General features: G+C 45.7%; 1 protein-coding gene across 2 annotated transcripts; it reads left to right on the top strand.

The window, feature by feature from the left end:
* The first annotated feature begins 327 nt into the window (after nucleotides 1–327).
* Nucleotides 328–10,843, top strand: CA3 (carbonic anhydrase 3). 2 transcript variants are annotated; one of them, XM_061439455.1, is made up of 7 exons: nucleotides 328–908; nucleotides 1,580–1,777; nucleotides 4,051–4,169; nucleotides 5,891–5,983; nucleotides 7,025–7,087; nucleotides 8,213–8,368; nucleotides 9,864–10,843. In XM_061439455.1, the coding sequence occupies exons 1-7, from the start codon at nucleotides 875–877 to the stop codon at nucleotides 9,981–9,983; spliced, it is 783 nt and encodes a 260-aa protein (XP_061295439.1). In that variant the 5' UTR covers nucleotides 328–874; the 3' UTR covers nucleotides 9,984–10,843. The 2 variants fall into 2 exon arrangements, with proteins under 2 accessions (XP_061295439.1, XP_061295438.1); XM_061439454.1 differs by lacking the exons at nucleotides 328–908; nucleotides 1,580–1,777 and adding an exon at nucleotides 1,847–2,209.
* Nucleotides 10,844–12,558: the final 1,715 nt, after the last annotated feature.

Below are 12,558 nucleotides of genomic sequence, written 5' to 3'. Positions count from 1 at the left end.
GGTCATACATTCTAAACAATATGACTCCCTTTATGTTCCTGACCCTCCAACACTCCAGAATGTTCTGGACTTCTCGTGAGCAGAGGTACAGTTCACCGAGTCGGTGGATCAGAACCAGGCTCCTGCTCCGCAGTAACCTGGGTCCAGTCCTCACCTAGATTCCTGAGACCCAGCCCCCGGCGTCCTGCAGACCTAGGGGACCCGCGAGGTCAAGAAACGTCTGGTTCAGGGACCTGGCACCATCTCTCTCTTAAGGATAACGGAGTTGAAAGAACCTGCCCTCCTGCCTGCTTTTTCCCGTCCTTTGTGCCTAGGATTTTGCAAGTTGCCTGCGAAGGAGTCAAACATGGGTCAGGCAAACGTGTTCTTTCCAGCCACGGTAACCGGATCGCTGGAGTGAAATCAACCCGCAGAAGCATCCAGAGACTGCAGCCAGCCAGACAGGCAGCGCTGAAAGCATCTACCAAGCAAGGCTGCAAGCGCCAGCCCGCGGGGCGCAGCTTTCAGTTCGGAGGCGAAGCGCAACGGCCGTGCCCCCCCCCAAAAGGTGGGGGGCCTTGGAGGAGGGGGGCCGAGAGCGCCGGCCTCTGCACTTCGGCTCTAGGTTAGGGGGGCCTGGCGCTTTGGGAGCCGCGAGGGAGCCCCCCTTCCAGGGCCAAGGGGCGGGGGCCGTCTCCCCCCATCCCGACAGCTGTCCAGCCCGCGGAATTCATTGGCTTCCCCCAGCCCGCCTCCCGAGCACCACCCCGGTCTCTTTAGCCCCCCGCCCCACCCTCGCTGACCTAATAAGGCCATGTGGGAGTGAGGGGCCCGGCATAAAAGGGGCGCCGGCGGGCCGCGCACGGCGGGAGCCGAGGCAGCGCCGCGCACCGCCATGGCCAAGGAGTGGGGCTACGCCGACCACAACGGTGAGTGTCCGGCGGCCCGCCGCCGGGGTGCGGGGGTCGGGGGCGCTCCCGCCAAGCCCTTCCCTAGGACCCCGCACGGCCGGCCGGCTCACCTTGATCGCGTTCATCTCTCCCTCTCCTGGGGTAGCTGGTATGCCCACTGCAGGAACCGGTGACGTGCCCAGACCTCAGTGCCTCTGACGGAGAAGCCCACCCAGCCAGGGCCGCTTTTGGGGGTACCCCTCTCTCGGAGACTGGCTGGGCAAGCTCTTCTTCTCCTTTCTGAGCCTGGTGTTGGTACGAGCTGCTCTGCCTGCAGTTTCTGCCTCCCGATGGGGAAAGGGATACTGAAACCCACTTAGGGGCACTGCTGATTCCACCTCTATGATAGGAGAGGGCATTGGTGAAACATGCGATGAAGTTCACTTCAAAAATAAGTCTTTCAGGCTGTATTTGAGCCAATACAGGGACGCTTTGGGGAAATACACAGAGTGAAATATAGCCTTACAGGTATGCTGTTAACAAAACTATGAACAGGTCTTTGCCCCCAAGCCTTGTATTGCCCAATCTGATATCCAAGACCTTTTCATAATCACTGTCCAGCCTCCATGTATTTTGCTGATTTAGTCACTTAGAGAGAGGACTTTGATTGCGCTGCCAGATAAATGAATCCCCTCAATTTGATTTCCTAGGTCCTGACCATTGGCATGAACTTTTCCCGAATGCCAAGGGAGAGAACCAGTCGCCCATTGAACTGAACACTAAAGAGATCAGCCATGACCCTTCCCTGAAGCCATGGACAGCATCCTATGACCCAGGCTCTGCCAAGACCATCCTAAATAATGGGAAGACCTGCAGGGTTGTGTTTGATGATACTTATGACAGGTCAAGTAAGTATGACACCTAGGTAGAGACACAAGAACATTTTCAATGGCTGTATTGGCAAAATGTGATTTATGTCACAGCAACAGAATCGGTGGGACAAGGGAGCACTTCTTATCTGAAAATGGAGATGACACTTGACTTTGTGCTCGTCTGAAGGATTATATTTATACAGTGAAGAAGAATGTCTCACTCTTTAACCCCGGTCACGCTGGCTGCTCCAAAATGGCCCCATGCCCAAGCTAAAAGTTGGCAGTGTACCCCTGAAATGAAGCTTAGTAAGGAGGTGATGGTAATGAGGCCAGAGCAGTGTTCTCTGGGCTCTGCTGGTCTATACTTGAGGGGGGTTTTGCATCCTAACGAACTCCTGGAGAGCAAGGCTCCCATTCTCAGATGTGGCATAGATTCCATCCTACAGAGCAAGGAACGCAGAGAACCAAGTAGGTACTCTCCTCTTGGTGTGGGGGTGGGGCCAACCCCGGGGGAGAGAGCAGACCCATGGTAGAAGCAAGAAGACTGGCCTTCTGTGGGGCTCGCCCGACTACTCATTTTGGTGAGGGGTTTTCAAGACTGATAATTTCTCCCTGAGTTCTGGTTTGTGTTTGTCCGTGGGGGTCACAAAGAGCTGGACACCACTGAGCGACTGAACTGAACTGAACTGAAATGGAAAGTCTCATGTTTAAAAAAAAGTCTATTTCATCTATAACCATTAAGCAAATCAGTGAAATAAAAGAAGGCTAACTAGAAATACTTTATTTTACTGTGAATGAGGTAAGAATCTACCTTTAGCATTTTGGTACTTGATATACAATATGTATTTTCCTATAACCACATTTGTAAAAAAGTTAGAATTATCCTTACTGATGTGCATGAATGAATATTCTCAGAGATCCTGTAATTAAAGAGTAATAGCTAAAAAAAAAAAAAAAGAGTAATAGCTATAATTTCTACCTACTAGCAGGTTTCAGGTAAGGAATATCATAGAAATGTATATTCTTTAAATAATCATCTCATTGGTATCTGTTATTTTTTTCTCCATTTAAATCAAGGTCCATTCTGAAGGATAAGTAATAAAATTAAACAGGATCTCTTAGGTTGAATCACATGAAGAAGCCTTTTTGTAAGCAAATATGATTGAATATTGACACTTTCTTATGATTCATCCTAATAAATTGGACTCATATCACTGAATTATAATGGTTCCTAGTGGATGGTAAAAGTGCAAAGAGCAATTAACCAAACAAAAAATGGATAGAAAAAAATGCAATTAAAACACTCATTTCTGTGTGTCCAAGCTCATCTAGTCTCGTTCTATCAGTTTAGACCTACCCTATGATTTTCAGTCTGCCATTTCAGCACCAACAGTTAATCTATCTTTTCTAGAATGGCTATGCTCTGAATTCTATTTTGATCTAGCTTACATTGGTAAATTTTGACTTTAGGGCTTCTGTATAGTTTCCAATATCCTTTAGAAAATATTTGAACTTCTAAATCACTCTCCAGGCTAAATGAAGTGAAACCGAGTTAAGTGCCAGGTTGAGATATTTGGACAGCAAACTCACATTCATACTATGGAGAATCATCTCGTTTAAGGGTCAGCATTGATTGAGTCCCTGGGAAACCTCAGAATTTTCCATTCCATCTCATTTGAATAAACACAGTCCGAACTAGCTGTGGATGTGAGCTCTCGTCTGTAGTCTTAAAGAAAAGTGTAGTTGGAGGCAAGATACGGAGAAGGAATTCACATTTGATGACCGTGACAGGCACTGTGATGAGCAGTTTAAAGTCCTTAATCTCATTTAATCCTCACAGCAGCTCTGAAAGGTTAGTATTATTATCACCTTTGGCGAGACACAGAAACGGGTTCAGAGAAGTTTAGCAACTTGCCTGAGATCACACAACTCGCAAGGGATGGGGCTGGGATTGGACCCTGAGTCTGCCCGGCTCCTAACTGTCCTGTTCGCCCCAGTGCAGCCCACAACAGATTTTGATTTTAGGGTTTAGTTGTTTTCATTGCCCATCTGCTGGCTTAATTTTATTTTCACGCATGTGAAATTGACATGTAAAAAATCACAAAACAAGCAAACACAATCAGAAAGAGAAACGAAAGCATTTATTTTGACATACCCCAAGGCTTCACTTTGTAAGAAAGAGACCAGTGTACTTGGGAATGCCACCACCAGCCCAGCCCATCAAGCTTTGGCTCTAAGGTAGCTGTTTAAAGCAGGGCTCCGTCCCAGAAGTGCGAGCTCACTGCTGACCTAGCTTCTCTGGCTCGCAGTGCTGAGAGGTGGTCCCCTCGCCGCGCCATACCGGCTCCGCCAGTTCCACCTCCACTGGGGCTCCTCGGACGATCACGGCTCGGAGCACAGCGTGGATGGAGTCAAGTACGCAGCAGAGGTAAGGGGACCTGACAGGACCCACTCTGCGTCTCACCCAGCGAGAGCTGAGCTGAAAGGTAACGACGGAAGAACATCCACTGCACGTCCTTCCAGCCTGTAGTCATGAAAAGAGCTGCAGGAGTTTTAGCATAAACCGAAGCTGCCAGACATTCTGGGTTAGACGGTTAAGACAGTGGAGGTGAGTTAGTGTCATGCCTGAAGACTTGCAAGGTTATATTTAGACAGTGGATGGCTGCTTAATAATAATAATTTTATAAAACCAGGGCTCTGAATGGAACTGAAAAGAGAAGGAGAGCCAGTGCTTATTAAGTGCCTGCAGGTGTTAACCCCTGTGACCCTCTCAGCAGGCTGTGGAATGGGCTACAGGTGAGGAAACCGAGGTGCCAGAAGGTTACGTAACGAAGTCCCACCGCAATGGTGCTGGACTGGTGCTCTGCTTCGTGCTGATTGGCTTCATCATCCTGCCCAGTGCCCTAAGCCTCCTCTTTTATGAGAGTGTGGTGCTTTAAAAATAGCACTCCGCGATGCTGGCTGATGCCCAGGCTCTCGTCTCTTAAGGAAGCGGGTGCGTCAGTATAGGTATACGTGTGACTTTATATGTACACATGGACTTATGCACACAGAGAGATAGCTGGCTATAGATACACACAGTTTAAAATGAGCAGATACTATATACTCTGTTCCTGAGAACCCATTAAAGGAAGCGCATGATTGTAGCTCAGATCAAGGCATCATATTACAAGGAAATAAGACAAGCCTCCCGCATGCTGTCTGTATAAAGCCAAGCCTATAAGGGGCAACGCATGCCCTGGAGGTGAGGATAATTCCATTTGTACTGCCAGGCTCTTCCAGAGGCAGGCTCTGGTCAACACAGGAGCCAGGAACCTTGGAGCCATTTGTGGACGTGCTCTTGGGCAGAATCGTAAGGCAGCTTAACTCAACTTAACAAAACAGCTCAGCTGAACTGTGAGAGACCCAGAGTACTTCCCCGTGACCATTCTGTTTCTCTGCAGGCCATCTAGACAGCCAGTGACAGGATAAATTAATTGAGAATGGCTTTCAGACGTCTTTCCCCACAAAAGGGGGAAAATTTAGTATATTCCTTCTCAATAGGGCCAAGCCTTGCAGTTTGGTCTTGATATGCGGGATTATCACACAGTTTTGTTCTTGAAGACAGTATTTTTAAACTGCCATGAACTATGGTATTCTCTTGCCATTCTGTGTAATTCAATGTGGAAATTTTGACCAATTTAACTAGTGCATATGTAAGCACCTTAACCTTATTAAGATAAGGTTACCAACTGGTTCTAGAGCGTTTGTTACTGAGAGAGGCGTGAAAAACATCCAAGAATTTGTCCCCTTATCTTTCCTCTCCTACTTCCCAGTTAATTGTGACTTCAGTGTGTTAGCAGATTCCTGTTTAGAGCTCTGTATTTCACTGTTTTGGTCAGAAAAAGGACTAATATACAAAGCTAACATAGTATTATGAATTGATTTAGTGACAGTTTGGTTTTCACCAATTCTACCTGTCATAACTTTTTATTTGAGCCATCAAAAGTCTTGCCAAAATATCTCATGTTAACATTTAGAATTCTGTCAACTTCTATGAGAGTGTTCAGCAATCTTAGACTGTAAAGTTGTTGGGTTTATTGTGAATAATTTCACACTTATTTCCTTATTTTAGGCATGTACCTCCTAACGTCTGTTCTATGGTTTCAGCTCCATTTGGTTCACTGGAATTCAAAGTATAACAGTTATGCAACTGCTCTGAAGCATGCCGATGGTATAGCTGTGGTTGGGGTTTTTCTGAAGGTAAGGTAAAAATTCAGTGCATGTTTTTTTCAAAGTTTAGTTCCTTATCAATGCTTAGGTTTCACGTCATTTTATTTATATGGGAGAGAGGAATGAAGTTCAAGATTCATTCAGCTAATCAAGATATTTCTGGTAAGATCAGCTCAAAAGGTTTTGTTCTCCCTTAAAAGAGCACCTTTAGCTATACTTCGGTCGCCCTAGCCTTCTAAATTTTCTCAAGGTGCGGGGTGTGTTTGTGTGTGTGTTGGGGCAGTGGGGATGGAGCCTTTGAAGGAGCTTATTTCAGCGGCAGTGAAGGCAAGGGCAGCCTTATTCATTACCTTTTCTGGCTCCTCCACGTCAATTGCAGTGGAAACCAGAAAAGCCAGTGTTGGAAATCACTGTGATGCCAAGTCCCTGGCTGAACATCCTCTCAGCTTAGGGTGGCCACCACTCACATGATCCCAGGCTAAGATAGCACATGGAATGTGTGTGTTGTTGAGCCAGCCTTGGTTTAGAGAGGACTTAGTGTCATTAACACATGAGTTTAGTGGTAACATGATCTAGATTTTAAGCCAGAGGTGAAAATCTGGCTTCTTTCTTTTTGAATGACCTAATTTGTTTTATGTTCTGAATTCACTGGGTCCTTTTCAGCGCTTGAGCACAACACTACAGGAAGTGGAGTGGGTCTGAGCAGAAAGACAATAGGTTTAGTTTTAGGTACACTGAGTCCTCTTAGCTGCAATTATATTAAGAAGAAAAGCAGAATGACTTCACAGAGAAGGTCAAGGACATAGATGTAAATCAACATGTAATTTTGTGGTTTTGTATTTCAGAGACCCAGAGTCCAAGTTTAGTTCAGAAAATACATACCCTAAAATTTCGGGGGAGGGATGAACTTATGTTTTTGCTTCATGCAATATATTCTGGCAGATTTATAAACACTGGTTGTAGATGGATGGATTAAAATCAGCTTTTAAGACAATCCTAAATTATGGAGAAGAGAAAATTATAATCGTTAGTTTTCTTTCTCTTTCTCTCTCCCTTTTTTATTTTTTACAGATAGGACGTGAGAAAGGCGAGTTCCAGCTTCTCCTTGATGCACTGGACAAAATTAAGACGAAGGTAAAAAATATCATTTTCCCTCGTAGAACATAAAGTCAGGTTATATCGATTTTTTTCTTTTTACATTTTTCAAGTGTGCTTCTTTCACCTAAAATCTGTTAGTAAATTGTTCAATGAATATGCTGCTGCTGCTAAGTCACATCAGTCGTGTCCGACTCTGTGCGACCCCGTAGACGGCAGCCCACCAGGATGCCCCGTCCCTGGGATTCTCCAGGCAAGAACACTGGAGTGGGTTGCCATTTCCTTCTCCAATGCATGAAAGTGAAAAGTGAAAGTGAAGTTGCTCAGTCATGTCTGACCCTCAGCGGTCCCATGGACTGCAGCCTTCCAGGCTCCTCCATCCATGGGATTTTCCAGGCAAGAGTACTGGAGTGGGGTGCCATTGCCTTCTCCGAATGAATATGCTAGGCAGACCTATAAAAGCAAATGCTGTTATGTTTGTATATTTTTGTGGTTTGTTGGTTTTAGAGCAGTTTCACATACATAAGCTTATTTAACCCTCATAGTCAACCTGTCAGATAATTACATTTTTAATGAAATGTTTGAGAGAGAAGTTGAGTGGTGTTTCCCTGCCCAACACACACACACACACACACACACACACTCTTACACACTTGCAGAGGCACTAAATGTTTGGGTCCTAGTGTTTCCCTTTCTCTCCTGGATTGCACCTGTATATTTTAAATCTTAACAGTTAATTCTTCTACTTAACAGACTCACTTTAATTCTTTGAGACTGTTTTAGTCATCACTTTTAGTTTTACCACTAGGTAAAGTATTCTGAGGATGACATTTGATAAAAATGCAAGCCTGTTTTGTATCATCAGGAACCACAGCATTAATTTATATGAAATATTTCTGTTAGTTTAGAATGAGTTTGTCTTTTTTCTTAAGAAATGGTAGGTTTATAGTTCTACAGATAGCAAATAAGGGATAAAATATTACAATGATTGTGCCAAAGTCATGTCATGCAAACCTGCCCAGCTCCCTCCCCCCGCACCCCTTTTATTTCTAAAAGACACGGATTTGATCCCAAGCTTGTTTTCTCCGTTGCCTTTGAAATCCACCCCCCTCAAGCTGAGATGCGGGGCGCCATGCGCGCCTGCTCACCTCCGCTCTCTCGCAGGGCAAGGAGGCGCCCTTCAACAACTTCAACCCGTCCTGCCTGTTCCCCGCCTGCCGGGACTACTGGACCTACCACGGCTCCTTTACCACGCCGCCCTGCGAGGAGTGCATCGTGTGGCTGCTGCTGAAGGAGCCCATCACGGTCAGCTCCGACCAGGTGAGCGCCCGCCGTGGGGCGCGGGGCTCCGGATCTGCAGGGCTCCGCGGGGTGCCGGCACTAACCGGAAAGCGTGTGTGTGTGTGTGTGTGTGTGTGTGTGTGTGTGTGTGTGTGTCTGTGTGAAAGGCGTTCAGTCCTGTCCGGCTCTTGGCGACCCCATGAACTGTAACCCGCCAGGCTCCTCTGACCATGGGATTCTCCAAGCCAGAATCCTGGAGTGGGTAGCCTTTCCCTTCTACAGGGAATCTTCCCAACCCAGGGATCAAGCCCAGGTCTCCCCCAATGCAGGCGGATTCTTTACCAGCTGAGGCACCAGGGAATCCCTAAGAGTAGATAGAGAGTGTGTGTGGAAGTCTCTGAAAATATAAAGCTGCTAAATAGGTGCTTACCCAATCTCTACCACTGGCGCTTTCATAGTTTGCCATGGTTAATTACGATCAGCTTGTTTAACTTTCTAAAACTCAGCTTCCAGAGGGTACCAGGCTAAGTGCACAACATTTATAGATGATGGTGGTGCTGTTCAGGTGATGAGTCCTGTCCAACTCTCTGCGACCCCATGGACTGCAGCACGCCAGGCCTCCCTGTCCATCACCAACCCTTGAAGCTTGCTCAAACTCATGTCCATTGAGTTGGTGATGCCATCCAACCATCTCATCGTCCTTGCTAATTTGGAGAACCCCAAATGCTGAGGACTGTTTAGCAAATGGGATGGTAAATACAGCCTTGGGGAAAGGATGGGAAGAGATTGAACATCCTTGTGAGGTGTCAGCTTCCCTGGTGGCTCAGAATGTGGAAGAATCTGCCTGCAATGCAGGAGACCTGGGTTCGATCCCTGGCTCAAGAGAATCCCTGGAAAAGGGAATGGCAACCCACTCCAGTATTCTTGCCTGGAAAACCCCATGGACAGAAGCCCCTGGTGGGCTACAGTCCATGGATTGCAAGAGTCAGACACAGCTAGTTCCTCAGTTTTACAGCTAAGGAGGCCAATGCTCAGAAAGGTTAAGTAACTTGCTTATGACCACACAGCCAAGGGTAGCATCTGAGATTCCACCTCCCCTCTGTCTGCTTTCAAATGCCTTTGGTCTTCTGCTTAGGCTTCCCTTCCTGTAAATTACAGTCATGTAAATTGACTCCATTATGCAGTGAAGGCCAGTTGAGCTTATTACTTGCACTGACCACTCTTATATATAATTCATCAGATTAAGATAATTGTTTCAGAATTCTAGATGAAAAGGTTTTAATCACAGGGGATAGTGATCCTCTACAAAAGGAAGAAAAAGATGGGTGTGTGTGTGTATGTGTTTTTTGTTTTTTTTTTTTTTTAACCACAAAGAGGTTGTTCTTACTCTGGAACTGGCAACCAGTAACTCTAGACTGAACAGTGGAGACGGTTTTGTGGTTGGCTCGTCCAGAAAGCCAGCCATCTCTCTCTGTCCCACGCTTAGCGTCCGCTCGGGTGAACGTGGTGTGACGTCTCCCCTTCCCGCCTGCAGATAGCCAAGCTGCGCACTCTGTACTCCAGCGCGGAGAACGAGCCCCCGGTGCCCCTGGTGAGGAACTGGCGCCCCCCGCAGCCCATCAAGGGCAGGATCGTGAAGGCCTCCTTCAAGTGAGGCCGCTGGAGCTCGCCCTCTTCAGGAAAGGAAGCCGGCCCTGCAGAGCTTGGTCCCTCGCCTCCTCTTGGTGCTTCTGACTCCGGTATACTCCGGGTCCATCCCCGTGTTTCCACGCAGAGCAGAGCAGATGAGAGACGCCATCACCAGGAAATCAGAGCTACTATTCCCAGGATCTGATGTGAGAGCGCTTGGCCTCTGTGATAACACCTTGCCTATAAAAGTAGCATTTCTAGTAAGGTTTCAAAGAAGAAGAAGAAGCAGGGTGAGGAGAGTAAAGACAGGGAAAAAGTGCCTCCTGGGCACCGTTTCTGTGTCATCTTAAATTTCACAGAACTTCCGTTTACCCTTTTTCTATGATGCGTTATCCATCTTAAAGAAATACTGAGTACTTCTATACGTGGGCGTAGAGGAGTCTGCAGATTCTGTAGCAGAAATTAAAGTGACTGTGAACATCAAGAATGGAGATGATTATGCATTTTAACCCTTAAATAAACCAATAAGAAGTGCATCATTTATTAACATTTAAAACCGCTGTAGAGGTCTCCTGGTTTTGATTATCAATGAAAGTAAAACACACTGACCAGGAATTTTTTAAAAAATTTGACCCATTATTTGAATGTTTTCTTCATGAAGGTAGTTGACTTTATCCTGATATTTTTCTTTACCTGAAGGAGGGCCATTTATTTTTCATTTTACTACTTTTATCTTTGCATGCTTCTTAAGGTAAAAAATGTCTCTGATGTATTTCCAATGTGAGGGTGGGATTAACAAGTCCTAGAACTCGCAGGAGTGAATGACTGCACTTGAAATAAAAGCAGTGTACTGATCATCCAAACTAATAAAGACATGAATGCAGACACTTGAGAGTTGTTTTTTGTGGAGGGGGAACTTCGTGAGTTTTCATAACTGAAGGGACTCATTCTGAGTTTGACTGGAAGCTGCTTTCCTTGTGGAGTGGCTGGAGCACTTCCTGGGGGCTTTCCAAGGAAACTGCAGGCCAGAAGGGGCTTGTGTAGCCACAGAGTTGACAGTGTGGACTGGTTAGGTTAGGGGGTCCTTATCAGTACCATGGTCGCTAACTTAGGGGCATGGAATCGTCAGACTGTAGCCTTTATGTCATTATTTTTTTAAATGCACATTGAGATGACGTCTGTCTGACACTGCAAACATCCATATATTTGAGACCTTCAAAAGTGAAATATCTTTAGGCATAAAGTCCAATTTTGCCGTGAGTAGCCTTGATGAACTCTCATCACGTCACTGGCTAATCTGTTAACTTACTTTTGAAAATGGCAGCAGTAATTGAGTTACCCTAAGGAATGAGAATGGTATTGGGTCAGGAGAGTCCTGCAAAGCCGGAAGTCAAGTCACGTGACAGAGTCCTGGGAGGCTAACGTTATTTAATAGATTACCACTTGGGTGAGGTTAAACCAGGTTGGTCAGTGCAAACTGGGTGTGTTAATTAAATCCCTTGAAATTAGGAGGTGTGGAGTTTTCATCAATTAGTGGTAATACACAAGCTGATTCTCTCAGGGTACTTACTTGGTAATGCAGGGAGCGCCGCAAAAACACTGTGTGGTGGAGGAACGTAGGGCTTAGTTCAGCTACAGTGGCACTTGCTGAAGGATGGGCTAGACAAAGCTGCAGCGGTGTTGAGGGGAAATATCTAATCCAGGAAAGTATCTCCCTAGACCATGAGCTCCCTGATGGCGTAGACTTGAGTCTCATATGCTAACATTCTAGTATGGTGTCCGTCTCTGGGGTCACACAGAGTCGGACATGACTGAAGCGACTTAGCAGCATGGTGTCTGGCACTTACTAAGCCCTCAGCAAATATTTGGTGAATAAATAATGTCATGAACATGGATAAACCCAGGACAAATACTTATCTCCTTGAACAACACAGGATGAAGATTCATACTGTTTCTTTCTTCATTTCATTTAGTTTGGGTCTCCTTGGAAAGTGACCTCTTTAGCTTTAGGTAGTAGCTTCCCAGTAGAATATATATTCCCCGCCCCTCACCCAAGTCATTGCCAATGATCACAATTATCACTCAACTTAAAACTTCCTCTCAACTTCTGCCTGCAACTCAAAAGTGCTGAGTTCCTAGAAATGTCCACTAGAACATCAAAACCACACTTGTAGTCTGTATTCAGTGGGAGGATCATATTTTCTGATCAGGGACAGGTTTCCAAACAAAGATGTTTTAGGCATATACAGCCTACAGAAGCGACTTGGGTAGGAGCTGCTGTGGTGAAAATGTTTCACATCTGTGAACTCTCGTTCTTGAGGATATAATCATTTCAGGTATTTTAAAACTTCAACAAAGGGCAAAAACTAATTTGAAGGAAGGGTGTTATAATAGTCAGATGATGACAACCTTGAAAGTCTATGAGTGGGGCATCAACCAATAAGAATTTACTGAATATAGGGCCTTGTTACCCTTTGAGGCTGCAAATATAATTCCCACCCATTTAATGGGAAGACAGAATATATTTATGAAGAGGTAAATAACTATTCAGGACCACTGGTTCAGAATTCTTTACGTGCAATCGGTGAATATTTATGTAG

Source organism: Bos javanicus, chromosome 14 (genome assembly GCF_032452875.1).
Source record: "Bos javanicus breed banteng chromosome 14, ARS-OSU_banteng_1.0, whole genome shotgun sequence".
Classification (NCBI taxonomy): Eukaryota; Metazoa; Chordata; class Mammalia; order Artiodactyla; family Bovidae; genus Bos; species Bos javanicus.
The sequence above is the reverse complement of the archived record's forward strand: the minus strand, read 5'-3'. Positions and strand labels throughout refer to the sequence as shown.